At 41.2% G+C, this 27,707-nt stretch overlaps 1 protein-coding gene across 4 annotated transcripts in view; it reads left to right on the top strand.

The window, feature by feature from the left end:
* Nucleotides 1-27,707, top strand: part of atad1a (ATPase family AAA domain containing 1a) — a 46,656-nt gene that overhangs the window by 7,732 nt on the left and 11,217 nt on the right. For 2 of the 4 annotated variants that reach the window (XM_086110504.1, XM_086110505.1), the window contains exons 8-10: nucleotides 1,547-1,597; nucleotides 1,696-1,868; nucleotides 2,899-6,171. In XM_086110504.1, coding sequence (XP_085966630.1) covers nucleotides 1,547-1,597; nucleotides 1,696-1,868; nucleotides 2,899-3,028 — 354 coding nt within the window. In that variant the 3' untranslated portion in view covers nucleotides 3,029-6,171. Of the gene's footprint in view, nucleotides 1-1,546; nucleotides 1,598-1,695; nucleotides 1,869-2,898; nucleotides 6,172-7,926; nucleotides 12,463-27,707 lie in introns of those variants that run through there. The other 2 variants (XR_015100873.1, XR_015100872.1) reach the window with 2 other exon arrangements.

Raw genomic sequence — 27,707 nt, forward strand, 5'->3', positions numbered from 1 at the left:
TTCCTTGCAAAAGCATGTTCAGTCTGTGAAATATTGTATATTCAGAAGAATATTGAACAGTATCGTTACTGTACAATACATAAATACACAAACACTTAACTCTTTAATTCCCCATGACGTATAAAAAAACCCATTACAGCCACCTATCCATGATGTATTTTTACGTTTTTTGCGTCATCGTGATAGTGTGAGGAAGGGTCTAACTCGGGCTCCGACTCAGGATGAGGCTTGTCTGCTTTGTAAATGATTTAAGATATGTCCAGCAGGTGGCAGCAAGTGTAAGCCCTCAACCAGAATCATGCTGCAGAAAAAGTAGAGGGGGAGGGACGCAGGGGGTCGCTTGTGGCGTTCGGAGAGAGTGCCATCAAGACAGTAGTAGAAATCAAAACAGTTAACCTTTGATTATTTCTTTTGGGGAAGAGAATCTTCCACCAAACATGACAAGGGAGATGAAAGCACGACACTTGGGACACTCTTCACTGAGTTAACACTGTCCTTTTTTAGGGAACAGTCATTATTTAATGATGAAACGATGACTACAGAATGAACAGATTTTAGTTCTTGCCATGCCTGGTTAGAAATAATCACATAGTCATCCACAAACACCTTTAAGCAATAACTTTTTGGAATGGAAAACTGACAAGATCCGTCATGGCCAGTGTATTTATTTAATAAAATGTTCATTGGGATTTATGTGATACATAATAGGGCCGGACGATTCATCAAATTCAAATCGTGATTTCAATTTTGGCTTCTATTGATGTTTTAAACATTTCAATTGAAGAAAAACGATGAATGAGCAGAACCTGTTGAAAATGGGTGCATGGTTGGATGGATGGATCTTCTGTTGTCATTCAAGGTGTGTACGCCATCCATGCACGGCAGTACGCTGTCCCCAAGAGGCCAAAAGGCACAAGAAGAGCCGGCATTTGTTCTTTCTAATTGCTATTAATGTCATATAGTCTTATTTACTTTCTTAAGTGTTGTCTTGTTCTCCTTTCAAGTTATATTTAAGTTGAGTTTTCAAGGATTCACAGAATTATCATTTTCTCACAATTCAAGGATGCAAAGATCCACATTTTTTACCGGAACACGTTCCGCATGGCACGAAAATACAATCCCCGAAATCCCATGTTAGCCCAATAAATCCCAAGACTTGTGAAAATAAGAAGAATAAATGTGATACAGAGATGAGGGTCATGGTTATTCAAGGTTCCAATCTATGCATCGATGCAAGGCATAGATGCCGCTGCAAAATTAAAATGCAAGACCTTTGAATTTCACATGACATTTATAAAGTCATTTTGTACTTGACAAAGCTGATTATTAGAGTGGACAAGAATAAAATGGTCAACGTGCGATGATGAACGGGCTGCGATGATAGTTTTGAGAAGAGTTTTAGTTGCTAAGTTTTGAAATCAAATCATCATTTTAATAAGCATGATTTCAATCTCAATCAAAATAGGATTGTTATGTTTTCTGTAATCATCCAGCACTAATATAACACCGCCACTAAAAATTGTCCTTTATTGCGCTTTTTCTGCAGGACGCAAAACAAAGACATGACATCCTGCGGCTGATATTAGCGGAAGAAAATGTAAGGTGATTTATGCGTGCAAAAGGTGGACTTTAAAGACTGCCTTACAATTAATTATTCTGTTCTGTCACGTTACCATCCTGCTTTCTGTTGGGCAGTTGAGCGCCACTATTAATCTGAAGGAGATAGCCGAGAAGACAGACGGATACTCGGGCAGCGACTTGCGGGAACTTTGCCGCGATGCCGCCATGTACAGAGTTCGAGACTACGTCCGCAAGGAACAGATGAGGCAGATCGCCCAGCAGTTAGGAGAGGTCCAGGAAGACGAAACGTATGAGCCACACCCACCGCAAATCAGCTCAACTTCTTATTTGCTTAACAGCAGCATTCTCAAATCCATGCTTGACGCAAGATGAAATCATGAATTGTGAATTAACGCACAATAAAGTTTATTATAAAGTTCCATGCTCACCTTTTCCGCTCTGCTATATATCAATAAACGTCACCATCACAGGCAAGTTTAACCCCCGCCATTACATTAAATTAGCTCCAGTGTAAGGCTTTGAAAACATCACGATAAAGGTTGTGCGGTGCGAATGGAATGATTCAAACGGTGAACACAGCAGACAGCAGTTGAAGTGGTCGATGTCATGGCTAGATGGGCAAAAATAACTCAATAATAAAGTCACAAAATCGCTCCGTTTTCTGTGCACTTCAATTCGGCAGTCATCAGGTTTTGCCGTACGTCATGGTGCACTCAGGTGATCACGTGACGAAGCTGCATGCTCTCAATCTGCTCTCAAGCAAGCAATTTGCAGATAGTCAACAGTATTTTAAAAAAAATTGAGGCCAGTCGTTTGCTTCAAGCTGTTTATAGCCACTCCCACTTGAAGTTTACTGTCAAAATAAACATAAGGTATAGTGAATAACACTATTTAAACCAACCATATACATTTGCTTTAGGAAAGGCTACTAGCTAAATGCTAACAGACAAAGGATAATGCCATATATGGGCTAACAAACAAAATCAAAATGGTGAAAGACGATATGAGGTAGGAGTCTTTTGAGTTTGACTTGACGAGTTTCACTTTTTGAGTTGCATTATCAGAATTAATGAACGAATGCATTCACTACTTTTGTCCACACCACTGTAAACTACAGCCACAAATACAATAATAAATTGTTGAAGGTCGTTTCTGACAATGTCAATATCGAGAAAATGTTATCATTGTAAAATCAAAATAATGACTCTTGTTTGAAACAGCATTGGATTATCTGTGTTCTAATTGTAAAACTTTAAACCGAACTATTCATACCTCTGGCTGCGTGTTGTTAGTAATTTTTGATGTTGGGTTCTGCAGACCCGTGGATGAGGATAGATTGCGACCAATCACCCAGCTCGACCTCCTCTTTGGCCTGGACAAGATGAGGGAGTCCAAACGGGGCACGGCGACCATGTTACCGACTGTTCCCGAGGTTCCGCTGGACTGAATGTCTTTTAAGCTCCCCCACCCTGCCCCCCAATCTCAGTGATGCCCATCAGGTACACGCCTCTTTTTGTCTTTACCTGTTTCTTCTGCACAATGGACAGGAGGCTGCACTGAGTTTGGGACGCTTCTCTGTTGAGTTGTGCAAGAAAACTCCGCTATCCGAGCCATGTGCAAAACGACTATTTGTCATGAGAGCATGTTTTCTCAAACCCAAGACACATAAGCAGTAGATGAAATTATGTATTAGAATAGAAGCAGAACGGTACGGAAAGGTGGAACTACCAATGTGGAGTAAAAATTGTTGCCTGGCAAACACATTCAAGTGCATTTGCAAATACATTCAGACATATTGACATTCAAATGCACACGTTTGAACATATTTCCAAATGCATTTGAACATATTTACATAAGTACGAACGTATACGGAAATGTGTTGAAGCAAACCTGCAAATGAACGTACTGGTAGGCTAAGTGCTATCAACGTTTGTTTTTCCCATAGTGCCACGGGTTATTGACGTGCACAACGAAAACAAATAAAAAAAAAGAAACTATTTATACTAGTGCTCTCAAACGATTAAAATATTTAATCGTGATTAAAAACGCAACGGTCATAATTAACTCATAATTAATCGTGATTACTCACACATTTTTTTTTATCATTTCTAAATTTCCTTTGATATTTTTGTCCTATTTTTCCCGTTTTAATGCTCTCATCAACATGGAATCATGGATCAGTTTTCTATGTGCAAAATGCAAATATTTACTGAAACAACAACAGCATTTCAATTTTCAATTTTACATGAACATTTTTCACTTGAAGCAGTTATTCACACATAATCTCTCACACAACATGACTGTCTCATCAACAACAGTGAAAAAAATATTTTGTCTCACAACAGCTCCTTTAACAGCTCTTTTTAGGGAATCAAAACAGAGCAATATAAAATTATAAAGTGCACATCTAAGGTAAACTAGTACTCACTAGTGGATTTAAGCCATGGTTGCATACTTCGTTTTTCTCAAGTTTGCTTTGAACACAGCAGTCAGGCTATGTTGATTCTGTTGGTTCTTCTTGCACGGAAGTCTCTCTATGGTTTTGTGTAGACATCATTTCGGATGACTACACTTGTTTCGAGGCACAAGACTGGAGACGTTTTCTTATTTTCAGTGTGGTCGCTACCACTGCACCGCTGAACTCTCGACGTGTCTCAGCGCACCGTCACTGTCAGACGAACACAGAGAAGCTCCACCCCCTTTATTTATATGGACACGGAACACGGTAACCTTCCACACAAAATAGTTTCAAACAAGTAACAATCGTGTCAGTGCCATACGTTGTACTCAACAGGCTACCTGCTCTTTATTAACCAGAGGCTCATCAACCTAGTCTCTTATTTCTCCGCCGAAACAGTGTCTTCTCCCGCTTGGTGTACCTTAGCCTTCTCCGCTACGTACAATTTCTGTACATAGCTTGTAATGGGGGCTCTCGCTGGCAATCCGTAGTGGAGTCGTTAGACGCAATGCGAATGATTTCAGCTTGAATCGAGCTGTGGACAATGTTGACAGGCTTGCATGCAGTAGCCATACATTTAGCTATGGCTTCAGCAAATTTGTTCTTCGTCGTGTTATCCATTTTCTTCACTTTGAAATTATCCATAGCTGTCTGTCTTAGCCGAGTGGGCGGAGTACTCACATCAGCTATGTGCTTGGCCATTAAGTGGTATTTCAGACTCGACGTGCTATGATGATAGCTCAGTTTACGACTGCAAAACACACAGGTAACTTTGGTCTTGTCAGTGGAACCATCTGGCAACTTTTTAAAAGTAAACTTTCCATTCATAAACTCTTTAAGTATCGGTTTTCGGTGTCTCTCACTGCCATGGCTGGCAAAACAGACATGGGCGTGGACCTGTGCAGCGCACTTGTTGTTTTGTTTCCGGCTTATTTATAGAGCAACATAACATCCGCTGTGACGTGTTGCTGCATTAATCTGGCGATAAAAAAATTTAATCACGTTAAAATTGATTTAAATTAATGCTAAGAATAACGCGCTAACTGACAGCACTTATTTATACACCTACAATCGGCACAAACATTCTTAAAACTCTTACATAATGCCTATATGTTGTCTTGATAGACAGATAGATCGATAGATAGTGGGTACTGTGATTAGATTGTTTAAGAAGAATGACCTCCATTTATGTTAGTGTTGTTCTTCTTCTTATTATTATTATTGATATTTTTATCCGTCCATCCATCCATTTTATGATCCGCTTATCCTCACAAGGGTCACGGGGCGTGCCTATCCCAGCTGTGTTCGGGCAGCAGGCGAAAGTCCTTCCAACTACGTTGGAATGTTTGGCCAATCCAAAATGTTTACTCCACGTTGGCAGTTCCACGCTTCCGTAGAAAGGAACTAATGTGTTGGTAAAATGTACTTGCTCCATAATGCATGTTTTTTCAGAAGAGACCCTAAGTGTAGGCTGTTAGCACACAAAAATAAAAATTTCACACCCACATTCAATCATAAAAGCTCAATGCAGAGAACTTGACGAACACTGATGCATATGAATGAGCCTGCTGTTTTTAAATAGTGAGTCATGGCAACAATGAAAAGACACTATGCATTATTTCCAATCTGCCAGTGCGGTGATTTTATGTAAATGATCCTGGGTGGACCACATTGGGAACAAGGATATCCTTAGTGATAGAAGGATGATGTTGAAGAAGAAAATGCCTGCTGCTGTACACCAGCAATACAAATACTGTTGGAAAAGTGGGATTGTGTTGTTCCAAAAAGGGCACCACTCAAGGACCTTCGATAACAGGAATAGGGTGGCATCTCAAACAAAAATGTTTCAGTATGATTCATAAATCAAAAAGTATATAATGTGGTATGTAGTGTTAAATGGTGCATTGAAATGTGTGTTCCCTACTGGTCAAAAGGTCACATTCAGACTTCTAACAAAGACATCAAATGTTGATTGTCTGCACGCTGTGCTTCCCTTACATTCCCATTTGTCTTTGTATTTTAGCCAGAGTTGTTTTATCAGTTCGGCATATACCGGTATGCAAGTGTCTTTGTGTGCACGCGTGTGTATATCTTGTCCCTGTCCTGTAAAAAACATGTACTGGTATGCCCTTTTTTTTTTGTCTTTTTAACATTTCTTTACGTGATTGAGATATCCTAAACGTGGCAGCCAATCATTTTGTAGTGGGGCGAATCCTGCCTCTGAAGCTGTCCCGCTGTGTTGTCAAGCCTCAGTATATGGTCTGATGGTGTCAGAGGTCGGTAAAAAGAATATTGGGGAGCAAACATTAAGACCAAGGCAGGTTCCGGATAAAGTTGAGGAGCAGTTTATAGCAAGATTAGCATTTGAAAAGAATTCAAAAGCTTGACACATCTCGCGGAGCACTGTTCGATCCATCCATGAAATGTAGAGGCAGGTTCGGGATGAAGTTGAGGAGCAGTTTAAAGCAAGATTAGCATATGAAAAGATTTCAAAAGGTTTCCACACTCGCGGGGCACTGTTCGATCAATCGTCTTGAAATGGAGAGCGGATCAGACCACTGCAAACCTACCAAGACCCAGTCGTCCCTCATGGTCTGGGGCTGCTTTTCTTCAGCAGGAACAGGGAAGACAGCTTGAGTTGAGGGGAAGGTCGATGGATGGAGCCGAATGCAAGGCTATTTGGGAAGAAAACCTGTTTAGGTCTAGAAAGACCTCAGATTGTGATGGAGGTTTACCTTCAAACAAGACAATGATCCTTCACATAAAGCAAAAAAGTGGAATGGTTCAAAGTCCCACTTTTCAGTTTTATTTAAAAGAAAAAAGTTTAAAATATTATATGAATTTTGTTCCACCTCACCATTGTGTCTCACTTGATGTTGACTCTTCACAAAAAAAAAAAATCCAATTTTATATCATGTTTGAAAACTGAAATGTGGCAAAAGGTAAAAAAAGTGTTCAAGGGGTGGTTGAATACTTTTGCAAGCCGGCATATATCTTGTCTTGTGCTACCGTGAGCAGTTGCTGACACTTACATCATCAGTGCTTTTACACACGCGTGAACTTGCTATCAGAGGTCTAAAATTAAACTGTTGGGTGGCAGCTCATCACTGCTTTATCTTCGGATTTGGATGGGAAATGCCTGGAATTGAAATGCAGGACGAGTTCACAAATTCAAATATTCACTTGGATGTATGATCAGAATGTACTGTATCATTTCCTGTTTGCACGTGTTTACAATCACGTTATTTGATCTGGAAAGCATTCATGAGCTCTTTGTCTGTCTGTCTGTCTGTCTGTCTGTCTCTAAGTAAGCACGTGGGGGCGCTAGAGCTGCATTGCTTCTCACCAAGACACCTTGACATTTGAGCTGTTTTTTTGTTTTGTGTGTGTGTCTTAAGAGGATTATGGTGACAATGAGCCCAGCATGTAGCACAGAGTTTTGTTTTGGGATTTATCTATTGAGAATTAGGTATTATTGTGGCTACAAAATCATCAGATGACATGTTAAATGTCAAAATGTTACCACGCAAACCAGTAATCGTAATTACTTCCTACTTTGGGTTCATGACAGAACGTCATCTGTGATCATCTTGTGAGATCATGTTGATCACGAGCTCCACGGTGTATTTAGTGATTGCGTTTTTCAGATATTTTTTTTCCTCCCTGTTTCAATGCTATCTCAGTTATTGCTTTGTGAATATGTAAATGCCGCATTATACTTGAGTAAACAAAGTGTAAAGATAAACGGTCTCACTGTAACCACACATGTCAAAAAAAAAATCGAATAGGTCTGCAATGCAGTGGATTTCAGCACATTGATCGGTAATGCGTTCTCTCATGTGCTTGAAATCTTCATCGAGTACACTTTCTCTTTTGGCATCCCCCAGAAAAAGCAGTCGAGAGAAGAACAAGGGGACCGCTCCAATCTCCAATCTCGCCAGACTTTGTGGACACTCTGTATTGGAACATCATAAGCAGCATGGATTGTGTGATTTTGTTTGCCCTGATGGGTTCTTATTGTACTTTTGGAGTTAAGATAAGATATCCTTTATTTGTCCCACACTGGGGAAATTTACAGCCTCCAGTAGCAAGAATGTAGGCAGAAAGAAGAAGAAAAAACAAACAAACACCATTCAATTAAGTGCAATATAAATACAAAATGGATAAATCGCAGTGCTATTAACAATTGTTTTCCACATCAATTAATTATTATTAATATTATTGTTGCTATTTTTTATTCAGCAGCCTGACAGCAGTTGGTAGGAACGAGCGTCGGTATCTCTCCTTCTTGCAGCGCGGGTGTAACAGTCTCTGGCTGAAGGAGCTACCTAGTGCTGTCAGGGCGGGCTGGAGAGGGTGGGAGGGACTGTCCATCATAGCTTTTAGCTTAGTTAGCATCCTTCTGTTGCCCACCTCCTCCAGAGTGTCAAGGGAGCAGCCCAGGACAGAACTGGCCTTCCTGACCAGTCGCTCCAGTCTCTTTCTGTCCCGGGCTGAGATGCTGCCTGACCAGCAGACAATGCCATAATGGATGGCCGAGGCCACCACCGAGTTATAGAAAGTCTTAAGGAGCGACCCCTGAACCCCAAAAGACCTCAGTTTCCTGAGTAGGAAGAGTCGGCTCTGTCCTTTCCTAATCCGTTAAGAACAAGTTGTTGAAGTCTGAATCACTGCATTGCTCCATTGCTTGTCTCTTTCAACAAAAATCACACACGGTGCCGCTTATCAGATTTGCTGACAGACTAAATATCTCCAAATTACCGCCTGAGGCGCTAATAGCTGTCTGGCTAAATGGTCAGAGGTCATGAATTACTAATTACTTGCGGATTAAAAAAAATACCTTCCAGGAAGCAAAAGCTTTTCACATGACGGCGGCAGCAATTTGAGGGTGATAATGGCTCCTCATCTCTTCTCTCGATCTCTTGAGCATAAATTTGTCTCATCAAAATCAGTTTTGTCACGAACAGGAAATTGGGGTTGATTGCCTTTAAAGCTCTTGCGAATAATCACGTTCCTGTTTTAATGGATTCACGCAAATGTGACTTTGTTTGTTGATTCAAATCAAATTTAAAATGTTTGGATTCACACCGTCCCCATTGTGAGAATTACAGGCAGTTCCTGCTAAAGGGGATTTGCCATGTTACACAGGTGTCACTTTTGACTGACAGCTGACAGGTCGAACGACCATGCTAACAAAGAGTGGCTTGGCTCTCACAAACACCTTGTGACCATGAATGACGTTGTACACGAGCGCAACCTGAAAGCTGTCTCACGAAGCGTCCCTTTACAAAGACAAAAATGCTCCCGTCTTTATCGACACCCGTCATACGGCCATTCATTGAATTCACCGGCATTTTCAAATGTGAGAAACGTTAGGCGTAATAAACGCATAACCAGCAAGTGATTTGCATCATCAACCAGCCATATTCTCTCTCCCATATGCAAAGGAATATCTCATCGGACCCAAATTCATATGGTTGATTACCTCTCTAATGGAGCGCTCCAATTCCCATTGGTTACAGCGTATCACCATAATGATAATCACAAGTAACCAAGGATCTATTAAATCATTCCGGGTGTGTTTCCACGATGAACATTTCAACTGTCTTGTCTATTTGAGTACCTACAGCTAATTCGCGCTCCGTAAAGGCATAATGTGGTTAATCATGTTGACGGGCCAAGTGCGTTCACACCACCCCACCCCCCACCCCCCAGGCTGGATGTGTTGGAATGTGTAAGCCTGTTGCATGGACAGATGGGAGCATGACATTTACACTTCTGCATTAAATGAGGCAAACGTGCAATGTTTATTCCTCCTCAGACGTTCTGAAACCTTGTGCTTCTGATCTTAAATGCTCAACCAACGTTACTTTTTCATAAAGTTGCATGGAGCTATTTATATACAGGGGAGTGACAAGTTTCCATTCCTCCACTCTTCTTTGAGAGGATCGCACCCAGTCGCTGATGGAAGAATCTTTCCTCGATCATAGCTGGCTTGAGATGTCATGACTGCGCTGGAGTAAAAAGCTCAGATTCTGATGGAGCCACTTACGTCCGACCATAGCGTATCTGGACAGTAGCACTCAGCCCTTGTCGTACCGTCTCAACCTTTTCTTCCCCATCTGATATGAGGAAAAATAGAGCATATCATGCCTCCTTGTCTACTTGATGACTGACGATGCTCTCAAAGCTTTGGTGGTTTGATACGTTTTCGAGCAACCTTGGCGAAATCGGCAAGCTGCGAGTCTGGCGGCCGCCTCACTAATGGACTTTTTCTGGGTCACTTGCAAAGTCAAATCAACTAATTACAGTCTATGAAGGGCTGGGAAGCTTCACACTGGCAAATAAGATTCAGTGAGAACAGTTGTAAGCTGTTGGGTAGGAGGACAGTGGATGATTTGTCCACTTTTGTTCAAATATTCGGCATTTTTCTGTGATTTAAAAAAAAAAACTCGTGCAATCATGTATCTGGTTCTCTACAGCCACAGAAGCGCTTGGATGAAAAAATAGGACACTGACAGATGACATTAAAATAAAAAAGGCCGACTCTTTTGAGGGCACAATCTGAATTAATGAGACATTTTAAGTCAATCGTTGTCAGGCTATGCTCAACGCACCCTGTGGACACTTCAAAGTCAGAACAAAAGTACATTATTGTCCACAATCATTTGTCATTGGTGTAGTACACTCCAAGGTTACGCTTTTGTAAACCGGACACTTAACTCACTCTGACTGCGTCAATTAAAAGCGACTTTTTGATAGAGCATTATTTAAAGAGGGACTTGTGTGTCATGGAATTCATTTTATTAACATGAATACATCCTGGTTTGTCTCGATAACTCATTGTGTGTGGGTGTTGTGTGCCACCCGCAATTTGAAATCCAGCAGCCTGTCCAGGTACAGGAGGTTTTCAGCTGTAATGCCCGTGTCCTTACACGGCACTGAAGCTTTGCCCGACGTTAGCCGTCCTCAATAATCTCAGTGCAATCTTGAAGGTAGACTTTCGGCATGTTTGGCTTTGCTTGTTGACCTTCTTTTTAGAAGTGTAATTTCTGGGTTGAAAATGTCATGTGACCATCTTCATCCTGCAAACTTTAAGAAAAACAACGCCCCTTGAATTCATTGACAAAACATTTAGGCTACTGTATTCATGGAATAATTAAAAGGTGTGATTGTTCTTTTTCTTTGGAATATAATGCAAATTAAAAATGCACAAATACTTGCTGTATAACTGTCCTCACACTCCGTCAGTGAGGAACTGAGAGGTCCGTCGGTACCTGACCTGCTTAGTCATACATTGACGGATAAAAACCCAGTTCCGTCAGTGCTTTGTCTTTTTTTTTTTTAAATTGTCGCCATTGATCAGAAAATCTGTGAACCTTCCATCAGTACTGATGTAATGCCCATCTTTGCTATTTTGGGTGCAGTTTTGAATTGTTGTGCCAAGCTATCAAAAGTTGGACTGAAAGCTGGATACTTCATTCATCCAAGATGGCGGCATAGTTGGCAGCCGTCGGCAAGAGCTCTTCAAGAGCTTTGCTTTTTGTTGTTTTTGTCATATGGTGCTTGTTGTCCTTTATGTGGACCCAGTGTGGACTGTTTGCAGCGTTTTGGCCGCAATATTCGCAGAAGGAGAAGAATCTGTGTTCGGTGGTTGCGCCTTCTTGGCAGCACTCGTGTACCAGCACTGATTTTGACTGGGAGGAATGTCGCCGCTATTTGACGTCACTACTGGACAGCCCTGGGGTGCTTGTGATTTTTGCGCCTGTAATGGGCAGCGTTTTTCACAAACCCGTTTTGCTGAGCGGAGATGTTGGCACTGTTGGAACTGTCTGTGTTGGTGCCGGTGGATGAATGGCTGCTAGGGTTCATAAAAAAGAAGGGAGAAGCAAAAGTTTGTGGGAAAAATGCTTATCGAAAACAACACCAGTTATTGGACAATGACTCGAAACACTTTCTTTCTCAATGACACAGGTGATAAATTAGCGGCCCAGAAAAACTTACCTCACCCACTTCCCCAGTGATATGTGTGTCCCCCTCAAGGCTCAGTTCTCTGCAGCAGTCAGGAAATCCACACTACTAAAACACAGTTTGAAAAAATAAGATGTCAGTTCATTAAATTCTATCTTCTCTACATCTTCGCTTGTCCGTTTGTTGAAGATGAAATAGTAGTCAAATTGTGTGTGGGACAAATAAAGGATATCTTATCTTAAATGGTCAGTGAAACCCCAACAAACGTGCACCACCCTTACGAAATGAAAATACATTGCAATCTACTAGACTTTATATGGCAATACATTAGAAAATACATCTCAATGAATGAGAAAGTTGGTCATACATGTGAAAGTAGAGAGCAACAGGCCTATTGCTATATATTGATGAATATATTATAATGTATAAAATTGCTTTGCTGTTCAAACAAATATTGATACCATTATTGCATGCTGAAACCAATGAAATTTATGAATTAACCACCTTCAAACATAGATGTGCAGAGCGCACATTTTGCATGACATTCATTTGTATTATATGATGTGAAGTTGACACACAATATGACATCTTATCAGCAGCAGCAAAAAATAATAATAATGCTGTGTTCTTCATGTGGTCAAATGCATTTGAGAAAATAGCAGCCAAATTACTACAAACATTCGAAACAGGTGGTTGCTGAGGCAAAGTAAGCACGAGGGAGCCAAATCCAGTTGCTCTGGTATCAAATACTGCCCCAAATAGGACAGACGCTCAGCAAAACATGTATATTCAAATGAAAAATAATCACATCATCAGCAGCAGCTACCCAAAGGCAATGGGAGAGGGCCACTACCCCTGGCGGCATGGCCAGGTGCTGAAGGCAGTAGCTCAAGCCATCTTCCAGGGAGTAGCCAATTACAACAATCCTCAGAAACACCGTGACAAGATAAGCATCGCCTTCACGAGGGTGGGAGAACAGCCACGACCACAGAGCAAAACAGCAGCCGAATGACTCATTGCAGCAACAAGAACAGACCTGGCATGCAGCTCAAGACCCAAGAGCACATTTTATCCACATTATTGAGGCCAAACATTGTGCTTTTGTCCATCTCCTTAAGGCACATAAGGCAAATCGTCATTAGTGGGGTGGGACAAAAGAAAAATGTCTTTGAGGGTACTCCAGACTTATTTGGTATTTGTAAAGCATTCTTTTCTGTTTGTTTGTTTTTTTTCAGATTTGGCCAATGCGTGTTTTAGTATTTATTTATTTATTTATTTATTTATTTTCTATACGGACGTTTCCTAATTTGATTGGGGAGATGTAAAATGTCTTCCCAACTCTGGAATGACCCACTTTATGTTTCAACTTGCATTTCATAATTACATCTTGAATTTCTTTCAAATCCAAGCCCACACTCAATTAAAGCAAGAATTTATGCCAATGATGCAGTCCGCGGAAATGAAACCATCGATTTCAAAATCAAATAAAACAAAGCATCACATAAGCAGCCACAAAGAAATAAAAGCATGCATAAAACAAAATGGGAACATAAAATGTGCACCTGCATGAACACACACACTGTACACCGACATTAAAATAAACCAATCAAAAGAGTATTATTTTGGAAAACCTTTTCGAATTGTAATATTTATGTCATGAATAGGACTTGTGCGCAATCCGCTAGTTCGTGCAGTGGCGTTATCCTCACACGGTACTTGCAGTGTGCAAGCCAACCACTTATCCTCATGAAGGTTGTGGGGCATTCTGGAGCCTATCCCAGCTGTCTTCGGGCAGTAGGCAAGGTGCACCCTGAACCGGTTGCCAGCCAATCGCAGGGCACACAGAGACAAACAACCATCTGCTCTCACACTCAGACCTAGGGACTATTTAGAGTGTTCCATTATCCTGTAATGCATGTTTTTGGATCGTGGGAGGAAACTGGAGTACCCGGAGAAAACCCACGCAGGCACGGGGCGACCATATCAATTCCACACAAGAAAGTCGGAGCTGGAATGGAACCTTGCATCCCTGCGCTGTGAGGCAGACATGCTAAACAGTCGACTGCCGTGCCATGATTAAATCAACCGTTTTTCATTGGATTATTTTAGATTTATGTCTGAAATTAATACAAATATTTACTGTAATTATGACTTTACGACCGTGTTAGCATCGTGATAGAGACTAACATACAAAATCGTGTTCTCACCTTTCGTGGGCTCATATTAAACAACCTTGCTCAATATTAATAGGTTAACAAGTCATATCTCAGTTGTACTTTCATATGCTAAGAGTAAAAGAATGGGGTGTGTTGGGGAGGGTGGCGGTCACAGGTGATCACTCACCCACACTTCAACACACGCATACACAATTTTCAAATGCAGATTCCTTATTCTTTCATGCACCCATTGTCTGCACTGCTTATTCTCACTGGGCTCCTTTGTGTGCTGAAATACAAAATGTGATTTGTGCAGGCAACATAAAAAAAAAAAACCACCATTTTGAACCGTGAAGAAAAACAAAACCACTTGCTCGACGCTTACTTGAAATGAAATAGTCAATTTATATTTGAGTCGTCCTCCTTTTCATAAAATGAGAGCCACACTTAAATGATCCACTTGGAGCAAGCCAGAAATTCCATCTGCTTTTGTGTTCCGTCCTCATTTTATCCAGGTGTGCAGTCAGTTAAAAACAAAGAGGACTGGTTTCAATTCCCAAAGTAAAATACATAACATGCAATGTATCATCTGGACACACCGTTGTTAGCTCTTATCTGTTGGACAATGTCAGCGATGGGGTGTTTTTAATATACTTCATGTGATACGTAGCATTAAACATTCTGTTTTCTTCATCACAATAAACATGACAAGGGGGAGAGTTTGCAACCACAAAGTAGTGACCAGATGCACGAACCGTTAACCTAGCACCTTCTATATCTTCTCGTACTAACGCTCCGATCAATTCGATGTGTGTAGCACACTTAAGAGATATTGGTGAGACATGTTGTACAAGCGCTTCACAGAGCCAATTGCTTGGAATTCACTCAATACAAATCACAGCATAAGAATCACTCAAGAGAATGTTTGGGGTGCATCCTACAATCGGGTCTTTTCTAACTCAGAATCAGAATCATCTTTATTGGCCAAGTATGTAGAACACACAAGGAATTTGTCTCCGGTATAACACGCTGCATTAGTATCATCGTAAACAACAAATCATTGAACCATTTTAGAGTAACCAGTAGCAGTATTTGTAGTACAAGAAGAGTGACTACGTCAGTGACTGTTTAAGGAGTTAATGGCTAGAGGGAAGAAGCTGTTTAAGTGTCTACTGGATTTGGTGCGCATGGATCTGTAGCGTCTGCCTGAGGGGAGTAGCTGGAAAAGGTGGTGGGCAGGGTGCGGGGGATCCAGGAGGATTTTCCGTGCCCTTGTCTTGATTCTTGCAGTGTGCAAGTCCTCAAGACACTCTGGTGTCAAGGAACACAAAAAGCTCAAATGTGATTGTCAATAGGTCTGCGCTGTGCGTCAAGAAAGACAACAACAGGGTTTGACGAAGCAAAGACTTTGTCATTGGTTAATTACCTCAGTGATGGATATATTTCAGATAGGATCACATGATTTTTTTTTTAACCCTGTCGTTAGGACTTCCGTCTCATTTCTTTGAAGTCAAGATGGCGCCCGAGTAGGCAGCCGTCAGCAAGTGCTCTCATGAGCCTTGCTTTTTTTTTTTGTTGTTTTTGTGTTTGTTTTGTCACTTTGTGTTTGTTGTTACGTCGTGTGGACCTGATGTGGACTTTTTTCAGCATTTTCTGGCTACGACATTCATCAAGGAGGAGGCTCTGTGCTTGGTGGTTGCGCCTTCTCGGCAGCATGGGTATACCAGCACTGTTTTTGACTGGGAGGAATGTCGGCGCCATTTGACTGTCGTTGCTGGACAGTCCCGGGGCGCTTGTGTCTTGCGCCTGGAATGGGCAGCATTTTTCACAGCCCCGCTTTGTTCAGCGGAGAGATCGGTGCTGTTGAACGGTCTGCGGCTGGATGGATGGAAGGCTTGAGGAGCCGACGATGAGAAGAAAGGAGCGTTAGCGCGGAGCGCCGATGCGGATTTGGAACTGGGAGTCGCGGCTTGGAGTTTGAAGCGGATTACGTGGGACAGGAGAAGTGAATGAATCTCTTTTCGTCAATGGACGCTACAGCTTCGTGTTTGCTTTCAAAACTTAGCTTGTAGCAGACGTGTGCACATTTTCAGCGTGACGTCTCTGATCCACTGGTGAAAGGACACTTTGATCCTCTCCTCTTTCATCTGTAACTGCTTCAGACAACAAAATGTATGCAGAAAAGTGGTGAAGATTGCACGACTGTCTGTGTCCGTTGTGTTGTGTTGTGTTATTTTTGTTATTTTGACTTCAAAATGGAGCCGCGAGAGTGGCTGCCTTTCCAGCAGCTCCTATATTTTGTTGTTCTACTTCTTCCTTTCATAACTTTGCTGCTGTGAATTGGGAATTTCTCCATTGCGAGACTAATTAAGGTTTTCTTATCTTATCTTGAACAACCATGCTTGCTTAATTGTTAGTAGGAGCATTTCCACAGCCAAATGCAGAGACAACGACAGGTATGCATCCTTCATAAAACCACTTACCAGCGAGAGAGGTGGTTTACAAGAAAAAAAAGGGGGGGGGCTTCTGTTAACTGCACATTGAGAGGAAAATATTGGTCTCTGGGAAAAGGTCATGTAGTCTGGAGGGTAAAGATTGATGAGATTGTGATTGCTATCATCAACGCTACTGTAAATGCGGTCGAACAAAAATGTGTGTATGGGATTTTTTTGCCACGCAGTGTCTGACTTCAGGACTAATACTTAACTACCACTCCTTTATACAGTTTCCCTAAATGTAGTCAATCGGGAGAAACTTATTTTTGTCTTTCATCACGGTACTGTAGAAGATACCTCCACTTCCCAGATAGCGACACGAAATAAACACTTCAAAAAAGTCACCTCATCACGAGACATTTGGAGCAATGTCAAGACATTTTGGCTCAAAACCAGCAGCTGCCTAATGTCATTGGGATTGATTCCGAAAGATCAGCTGGTGTCGACAGCAAATGTCATGCCGCTCTATCAAACAGTTTTCGAGACAGTCCAGACCGGAGGGACGCCCGAGCAGTTGGCAATGTCATGTCAATCATTCATTGGCAGGGTAAAGGAGCATGGGATGTCATGTGAACACTACATAACAAAGAACTACTGTATGTGTGAGTGCAAGTCACTTGAAAGGAATTTGACTTTTATTGTGATAAGGTTCTTGATTTAGTTTGTTTCCTTAGTACAAGCTACTGGACACTGAACAGCCATATATAGCCTTTCCTTTGAGTTCATTATTTTGGGTAGCTAACAATGCACACTTCTCATGAATTTGTAAAAAAAACACGTTTTTATGTATTTTTGCTTTTGAAAGAGTCCTTATGAATTGGTGGAAACCTGTTACTTGAAGCAAATTAATGAAGATGCAGGGAGGAAAAAAAATGGTCCCACGCGTCCCATTAGGATGAATCATAATGTTTGTTAAGGTGGCATTTTGTCAAGAGCTGGAACCAGGGCTATTGATGCAAATGAAAAGTGAAGCTTCCAGAGAGTTTGTTTGCGGCAGGTCAAGCACATCCATTTAAAATGTCCCTTCTATAGAACAAAAAAAGGACCTTCAACTTATTCCAATTAATTTCCTGCCAGTTAAATAATCTTCCTTTCAGCTCTCTCGCTGTGAATTGAACCAGCTAATACTTTTCGAGTTTAAGTAAATGGATAGTTACGGTTCATCAGTCTCCAAAATGACAGCATGTCTCCCTCACATTTCATTTCCTGAGTCTTTGTTTCAGCAACTTATGAATGTTCTCCCTTACCCCATTGTCCGTCTTTTGGATATACCATCTCTTATTTTATTAGAACAAACTTCTATTCTATTTCAATCCGTGCTGCAAAATAAGCGTAATTGATGTTGGTTTTCTGGGAACCGTCTACCTCCCCGTGTGAGGGGACGATACTGACTGAGCGCGTCATTGATTTGACCCAGCGGTAGTGACATATTCAAACTCTCGCACCATGTCGCCCATCTCTCCATGCAGAGTTTTTGGCGGGCGACAGTACAAAAGTGGGATCAATGCAGGTCGCGGCTGATTGATGGGACACACGCAGCAACTGCTGCTGAGAGACTGCAAAGAAGGCCATCGTAAATATAAATAAAGAAATACAGCATCAAGTGCCTGGCTGAGGAGGAACAGCCTTCACATCGCCCGCAGCCACCTTCTACTTGTTGGATGGCTGATATGATGACAGCTGCATTGCTATCAGCGCAGCCTGTTCATGTTTGTGCTTTGACTTTTTTTTCTCCCCAAGTTGTCAAGCAGTGGCAGTCCAAAATGGCGCCCTGTGAGAGGTCCCCCTTTGACACATTCCCTCCGGCCTGTAGCACGCACACACACACACACACACACACACACACACACAGACACACACACACGCGCGACTCACACACAAATGCATGTGTGTGGACATAATGTGTGCACAATGAAGTGGAACTTGTATTTTCTTTGAATATATTGACTTGTAGAAAAAAAAGGATTGAGCAACACCAATAATTAACCAAACAGAACATTAAAACACACACACACACACACACACACACACACACTGTACAAATGAAACAAAAGCAGAAGGAAGCCCTAATGCTAAGATTTTGAATTAGGCTCCTAGCATGTTTGTTTTTGCTCCTTTAAAAAATAACTAAATACATATATCAGTGCTTCTCAATTATACTCTGTTACAGGCCCCCAGGAAGAACAAAACATTGCGTGCCCTGCAGCTCTCCATCGTGACTATAAACAGTATAATTTGTCGGGAAAATAAGTCCAGTTTAAAAAATAAAAGGCACACTGTCATCAAAGGAATGGGTTTTCCAATGTAAACGGGCTGACTTGTCGATTCGTCGATTTCAAGTCGACTGCCATCAATGCCAAGTCTAAGTCAAATCGGGTTTTTGCCAAGTTTTTGCCATGCAAGTCAGTGACTTGACCTCTGATTTAAAAAAACAAAGACAAATAGTATGTATCACAGATAAACCAGTCAGGTCAGTTACACAAGCCATTTTGCCACTAATGATGCCTGCTGTTCATGGTGGAGGCCATTCGATACACCTTTTGTACAGCAGCGTGGGTCGTATTCTGCATTGTTAGTCCTGTCTTTGTATTTCCGGTGACTATTGGGTCCAGAAAGTGTTGAGGCACCTCTTCTTCAACCCCCGATATTATTACATTCACCCCAGTGAGTCAGCGCAGGCTGCTGTTGACATTCAGTCACCAGCCCACTGGCTGTTTGTATTTATCCTCTTCTCTCTCTCCCTCTGGCATTTTTATTTTCCACCTTGTTATTGCTTTGATTGGTTTAGTCTTTTATTAACTTGCAGGAGGGGGAAAAAAAATGAATGCTCGATCTTGTGCAGATTGTACTGGACAGCGCTGTGCAGGGAATTTATAGGCCTTTTCGCACTGCACTTCCTCCAACCAACCTTTTCATTCTGTATCTTTTGCTGCGGTGCAGTGACATCACGCCACGCTACACTGGCTGGAAACGCATGAGGTGGATGTTTGCTGCCGCAGCAGACGCGCCCAAGTTGGAATATATGAATTGCTACATAGCACCGCTGTGATGAGAGGCTTTGCATCCACTCAGATGTTATGCTGTAGTTGAGAAAGCTTGGGGATGGACAAAGATCTCCATTACTTCTCTAGGTTGGTGAGAGGAGTAATAACGTGTGTTAAGGGTGTATCTCAACAATAGAAACATTAGCTTCAGATCAAATGTAGCACAGCCACACATGCTTCACTTGTATCTTCTCCTTATGATAAGTACAACAAGGGCTTTGCGTGTGTGTGTTTTAACATTGACAAATACATTACACAAGTGCATATTGATGAGTTGCGACCTGCTTTACGTCCAAAAGGCACAATAGACTTTAAGGATGTCCCCAATCTCATCACGTGGTCGGCATTTTAATCTTGATTAAAGTTCATCAAATCATTGAACATTTTATTCATTTTATTATTATCTTGCACAGTTGGGCAACTTGTTACACCGTTGGCAGTTGTACGAACAGGCAGAAGTCGAATGTGTTATTTCCAAAAGCGATGTTTTGAAATGGCTGCCAGAAATTGTGAAATGGCAAATATGTTCGAACATACTCGCAAGTACGTTTGAATGTACTCGCTAGGAGGCTAAATCATATAAACGTGGCATTTTTTTCCCAGAATGCCACAGGGCATTGACATGGGCATGCACTTGTTAAAAAAAAGAAAAAGCTCATTTGTTTCAGCATTTGGCCTACTTGTGTATCCAGTTGTTGTGTCTTTTTGTTGTTGTTGTTTATTTCGGTTTTGTCATTCAGAATCTATGCCTTGGTTCAATTAAGTTTGGGAAATGCTCCTTCAGAATGTGCAGGTTTACCGAATGAAATGCAGGTGAACCGAATCTGAACATTTGAAGTTTTTCTCCTCATTTGTTGATTCTTGTGCAACACTGCCTTGGCACTAATAACAGCTCTGAGAGAGTGTGTACGCACTCATGCCTTTTGTATAATACAAGTGGAGAGTGAGTCTGGCAGTCCAGATAAAGCCTGAAGTGAGGCCCCTTGGAGAGAGATGTGTGGGTGGAGCGTTACACCACCGCAGAGACGACCTTTTCAGTAAAAGCCACTTCCCTGTGAGGAGTCCAGTTGAGCCCTTAGTTACAATTTCCTGCTAATTGAATTCGAAGGGCAGGCACTTTGTCTTTTCGGAAGAGAATGTGGCAGCTTCATTTGATGGCCAATTTCAATAAATGACTGATCGTATTCTCATCATCGTCAATAATGTGTCATTGTAAATCATTTGGAACAGGACACTGAATTCAAGCACTTTTGTTCAATTGGCCCTTAACAATATACTGTAATTATTATTTCAGAGACATTTGGGCTCAAGTGAAGAGGTGCAGTGTTCAATTCCAGGACCCGGCCTTCTTGAGTGGAGTTTGTGTGTTCTCCTCGCGCCTGGGTACTCTGGTTTCCTCCCACATGCATGGCAGGTTAATTGGAACGCTCTATAATCACAGGTGTCAAAATCCAGTCCTCGAGGGCCGGTGTCCTGTATGTTTTCCATCCCTCCCTGCTGCAACACACCTGATTCAAATGATCAGGATCACTATCAGGCTCCGATAGAGCTGTTGATGAGCTGATCATTTGGATCAGGTGTCTTGCAGCAGGGAGGGATGGAAAACATACAGGACAGCCCTCGAGGACCGGACTTCGACACCTGTAGTCTATATTGTCCCTTGGTGTGAGTGTGAGCACAAATGCTTGTTCATCTAAGTGTGCCCTGCGATTGGCTGACAACCAGTTCAGGGTGTACCCCGCCTACTGATACCAAAGAGAGCTGGGATAGTCTCCAGCATGCTTTCATGAGAAAATGGACAGACAGATTAGATAGATAGGCCTATTTTATTGCACAAAAAAATATCCCACTTCAAGGGCTTACCAAGTTTATTAGAGCACTTGTCACTACAAACAATATGAGCTCATACATGCACTACCTGCATGTGAGTGCACAGTATTAACCATCATGTCAACAAAATAAAATGCATTGTTAATTTCGGACAGCGACGGCAGAAACCGTAAATTGCTGGAGTGTTTGATTAGATGATTATCCTGTAATATGCAACATCCTGTTTTGGATAATGGCAAAATATTGTTTTCATGACAGCAAGTCACGTATGCCAAGTGATTTGAGGCAGTTAGAGTGCTGAAAATGTCCTATATTTTCTGCTCAATTGTTGTGATTTGACGTTGCACAATCAGACAGAGTCGTTCCACACGGAAAAGACAAACCAGGCATGAAGCCACGGTGGGAAATCCGAGTCCTCCTTTTCAGTGGGTGGCACTTTTACTCATATCGACCACTCTCCTCTTTATCCTTGTTAATGCCTTTTGTCTTTTGCCATCTCTTCAGTTCAACAGCCTTCAATTATGGTGACAAGAATGTCACTGATGAACTTGAAATTTTCACCAGGGATGTAGACGTGGAAATAAATCCTCTCTTGATGACTTACTGGCTTCCTGTCTTGCAACACGCCTCCACTGTGTCTTCCTATAGCACAGCGAGACAGTTCGAGAGGATGCTGTTGTATTCAAATCCAAATCTATACCACCAAAATGCCTCTAAGGCATTCCTTCATTCGAGTCGCCAGGATTTGCTTGTACTTGGCAAGGGATACCTTGAATCACTACACAGAGCATGTATGATGCTTTATTTTAAAAGTAATGTAGCCAGAGGACTCACCATAGTGTGCACTCACGCACATTAATGGGCAATGCGTTTTCAGCTACTTAGAGAGTGTGTTCAAGCTTCACCTTTGGGGGGTATCCAGATGTTCATTTCAATCCCGTCTGCTTCAGTTGATCTCAGAGTGGAAAGCTACACTACAGTATGTACTGTGTGTTGGGATAAGTAAGAGACACTATTTCAACTTTAATAATTGACATATTTTTCACACGAGATGATACTTCAGTTAAATATGCGTTTTCAGCACTCAGTGAAGTTGAAGACGGATTGTATGTTGCTGACACACCAGTCTGACACAAATCAGTGGTATTGTGCCAGCGAATGCAATTGTTGAGATATGTTCCTTTTTTTTTAAATTTCAGGTCTTGCTTTAGTTTGTTCTTGTTTTTAAAATCCAAGTAACACAAAAATATGTATATGTAAATGATAAACAACACGCATAATTCATCTTTTAAAACTGGCCCCTCTACCATTTTCTGGTATATGTGATCGGACATTGGGCCTGATTGACAAATACGTCAAAAAGGATTTTCTCATTGTTCCCCTTGGAAATGTTTTTCAGAGGGGGAGGAAAGAAAGGCTTTACCAAGAGTTCAAAAAATCCCAAGAAAGGCCAAGAACACATTGGACTGTGGAAAAGAGCTCTGATCTAAATGCAGTCGAGTATCTGTGTAAGAGATTGAAACACAGTTTGAACAAGCTTCCCTTCAAACTAGAGTTTGCTTACAAAAGAGTCGACGAAGTCTGATCAACGGTAGTGTTGTATTGTGTTCAAAACTACACTGAAACATGAACTGAAACAAATTCAAGATTTTCAGGAGTCAAGAAACAAATAAGGAAAATAGTTCACCGTTTTATCCGTGAGATTAAGATCTCACACCACTCCTGTGATGCTCTTTGGCCTTGCTGCATGTCCACACAACCTCTTAATTGACTACACATATTACGATCCAACTTTTTTTTTTTATTATCAGCCATGTGTAGTTTGGGAGTAATGCAGGACTTCTGCCTCTGATTCTGACAATGGTCTTTTTGAAGTTTTTAGCCCGGGCACCATGGTAGCATTTTCATTTGATTTTCTTAACTCCGGAGCTTTGGTTATACACAGGATTTAGAGTGGGCTAACATCACGTTTGGAATGGTCAGCTTGAATGATATATATATATATATATATATATATATATGTATGTGTGTGTGTACACACACACGTACAAAACTTCCAATGGGCCACAACACCAAAGTGGCCGGGGCTGAGAAGCCCTGTCATAGCTGCTCACAGCTCTGGTTATTCAATGTTTTTTGACCTACAAACACTGAAACCTCTCCTCCACCTGAAAATAAGACCCTCTTTTTACCCTGCAAATGTATTTGTCTAAGATCACCTTCTAATTACCTCGTTTAGACAGTGATTAATTGAACTGAAGTTACAATTTACAATCCATCTTAATTCTGAATACGAGAGAGCATCTTACATTTGGATAGGAGCGTGTTGCCTGAATACAAAACAACTGTCAAGAGAGAGCATCTATTCCTATTTGTATAGTATTAAATTTGAATCAAATTCATCAGTAGAGTGCATACACACACTTTGACATTTCCTATCTGCAACACATAATCCCTGCAACTTGAAATACAAAATCCGACATCGATTAGAGGCAGGGACTGACGGCAGAAAATCTATCTGCCAAAGCATCTGTCCCACCTGGCTTTGGCAGCTCAGTTATTTTTTCGTATCAGGCTTTCAAACTTCATACATATTCATGGTTGAGCGGAATGAATATGATGGGAAAATTAATAAGACTGTTGGGAGAACCTTTTGCATGTTAAACGCCGTATTTCAAGAGACACAGCTTTAGAAAGAAAAGTCGCGGTGTTCAGATTTTACCCTTTATGCTTTGTCAGTTATTACTGCTTTTGTTTTGTTTTTTGCTTGGCCCCCTGATTCAATAAGGGCTTTGAGTGTTTGTGATTACAGACGTTACCCATGTTGAGTTGCTGCTTTATGTAAGAGTCTCACCAATGTCTGAGATTTAAATGTACAAAGCTCCTAGACAGAGCTGCTGTCTGGACAAGTCTAAAGCATTTTATTGCATACGCATTCTTTTCACAGAAAAAAAGTGAATGCAATTCTACACCAGGTTGTACATTGCTCACATCTCAACTCAGGGACAGAGAGGATGAGTTAGAGGCATTGATATCTAAGTTGTCAAGTGTAGTACCTAGTCACTAGGTAAACAAACAAATATGAATTTTGTTGCTCATTACTGTAATAAAACCAGGTAAAAATATGATAATAGTATCATCATAGTAAAAATAATAAAACGCGTAAAGTAAAACTAACAATGTAGTGTAGTCATTATGTTTTCCTTTACAGTATATCATTCCGCATGTGACCTCTATCGGACCAAATCTCAACTGTGATTACATATAGTAGAACATCACTCCCTCTTGTAGTTTAAAAAAACATAAATAACAGAGCCTGAGTCATTTTTTTATTATTTGAATTATGTATCTAAGATATTTTCTTCTATGCAAATGTTCCATATCCTTGAAAATTAAAAGAAAATTGCAGTTGATTATTTCTGCTCCAACATCATCGGTACGTTAGTGACGTAAAAAAAACAAAATAAATAAATAACGATACTATCATTTATCGTGATAGTTTCTGGATAAATACATCATCCGCAAAAAAATTTTATCGTGACAGGTCTGCCAATAAAGATATCAATCTATATCATACTCATATACGCTGTATCAATCTTTGTACGTCATCCTCCAAAGCACCATGCATCAAATTAAAAAACGGTTTTAAGTACTGTATGCCTCTTCTTGCATACACGGATATGAAGGTATAAGCCAATACTGTATTCTTTGTTGTCATTATATTAGGTTATCGATATGCTAATAAACAATCCCAATTAGTAATAGAATATGCCAGTGGTTATTGCATTAGCGTTTGTTGGAATATTTCCATTTATTTAGGCAGAAAATTGTGAACATTCAGTAAGTTCTATTTTATTAAATCAGCATTTTTTCAATATTAGTGTCCAATAAAGAGAGACAGATGGACAGACGGGCAAAGTAGATAAGATAAGGAAAAAGATAGGCTTTCTGCATCAGAACCATGAAAACCTTACACTTGCAACTTTAATTCCATGATCGCTCGTGTATTTCTCATGTTGATTTATTATTTTCATGCGCTGCAGTGTCCAGAAAGGCAGCTTCTGGGGCAGAGCAAAGCACATAATTATGACTGAGTTCAAATTTGAATGACAATCAACTCAGCTATTTCAGACTACAAATACCCGGCTGTCATATTGTTCAAAACCATAAAAGGATCAATCGTATTCCTTCTTGTACACATATGGGTCATCAATATGTCATTTCAGCACACGTGGAGTTTTGAGGTGACATCTCTTGGCTTCTTCCCTTTGTCTTCATCTGACGACCATTAATTCTTTCAATCAAATGTTATTTCGGGGAATACGTTCATCTTTGTGACACTTTGACAACCTACCAAAATGTGAGATAACCATGAAATGGGGCAATAGGCCAACTAATGGTTAAGAATACAGTATCTGTGGCGTGGAGTGTTAATTCCATGCTGTTACCCTGTACAGTAAATCATCACTCATAGTCCCTTGCCCAGTCACATTTCTTGGAGTAATTGTTGTATAGACAGAAACTATGTAGCGATCAAAATCAAAAACAGCTATAGATGTCCCGGTACATGTGTCGGCCCCCTTCTCCTATACCGCCAAGCAGTAACCATATTGTAGCACTCATTACGGTCCAATCAAGCAGTACAAGTCCGTGTGACAGCAATGTGTTTGCTGAAGAAATAGCACTAATGTTTGCATTTATGTGACTGTCAAGAATCATTGTATTCAGTGATTTATTGTGTGCGTGATTTAGCATCCTTGTAGTAGCAATCAGGGAGAGGAAATGGAAAAGTCAGTAAATTAAATGTTGACACTGCATCATACAGTCTCAATTTAGAGGATATTGCCGTGCATGACCAAAATGTATAAAACAGTTCATTTACATACAAAGTTAAATTGATGTACACTGATTTACAGTCGTGCAAAAGTTACAATGTTCTTTTTAAAAAAATAGATATACTGTATTTTTACATGTCTGCACATAATTACACATTTATAGATGAATGACAGCTACCGCTCAAAATGATGTGGTAGTTATTGCTTTGTTGAACCAATTTAAAACTTGGGAAAAGGACTGTCTTACAGTGAATTGTCAATTTGGAGTTTTACTGTTCTCATTTAGCGGCCCGGTAGTCCAGTGGTTAGCACGTCGGCTTCACAGTGCAGAGGTACCGGGTTCAATTCCAGCTCCGGCCTCCCTGTGTGGAGTTTGCATGTTTTCCCCGGGCCTACGTGGGTTTTCTCCGGGTGCTCCGGTTTCCTCCCACATTCCAAAAACATGCATGGCAGGCTGATTGGACGCTCTAAATTGTCCCTAGGTGTGAGTGTGGGCGTGTATGGTTGTTCGTCTCTGTGTGCCCTGCGATTGGCTGGCAACTGATTCAGGGTGTCCCCGCCTACTGCCCGAAGACGGCTGGGATAGGCTCCGGCACCCCCCGCGACCCTAGTGAGGATCAAGCGGTTCGGAAAATGGATGGATGGATGTTCTCATTTAAGCCCAGTCCGTTGAAAAATTAAACTGTTACTGACATGAGCTCAAAATAGTGTCTGTCAATGTCAAAACAAAAAACATCTCCTACTTATGAAAGGTAATTAATTTCACACATTCTGTTCTCAATTGCTTGACAATTTGTGCAAGCAAAACCAAGTCAGTGATGCCTTGTTGCTGAAGTCTTGTCTAATGATGGCGGCCACCCTGACCGAAGATTTAACAAATCCCAGGGTCTCTACATACAGTATGTCTATGATTGAACTAAAACTCAAATGAGAGCGCAGATGTATCCATCCACCTATTCAATGTACCATTCTTGCCTCAGTGATCGCAGAAGCCGTGTTTTGCTTGGCCAACCAGTACCCATTAGTTGCATCCGGAGTCCCACAGACAAAAAAAAGCCCGATAGGACAGACACCGACCTTACGGCCGCGGCTACTGTTGATCGCCTCGACAATGAAGTGAGCCCCACCTACTGGCTTTGTCATGGGGCCCCGGTGACCCACATCCAGGCAAGCGAAAACTGAGCCCAACGATGTAAGGGTCTGCTAGCTATGCTTTTCTGGTCCCCCACCTCGGACCTGTTTGTCATGGGTGACCCAGCAGGGAACAAAAAGCCACAGACAGCATACATATAGTGTATGTTGATACTCTGTAGCTCCTAGGACCATTGGGATACAAA

Source organism: Hippocampus guttulatus, chromosome 5 (assembly GCF_054856545.1).
Source record: "Hippocampus guttulatus isolate MCC_2025c chromosome 5, RoL_Hgut_1.0, whole genome shotgun sequence".
In the NCBI taxonomy this organism is placed as follows: domain Eukaryota; kingdom Metazoa; phylum Chordata; class Actinopteri; order Syngnathiformes; family Syngnathidae; genus Hippocampus; species Hippocampus guttulatus.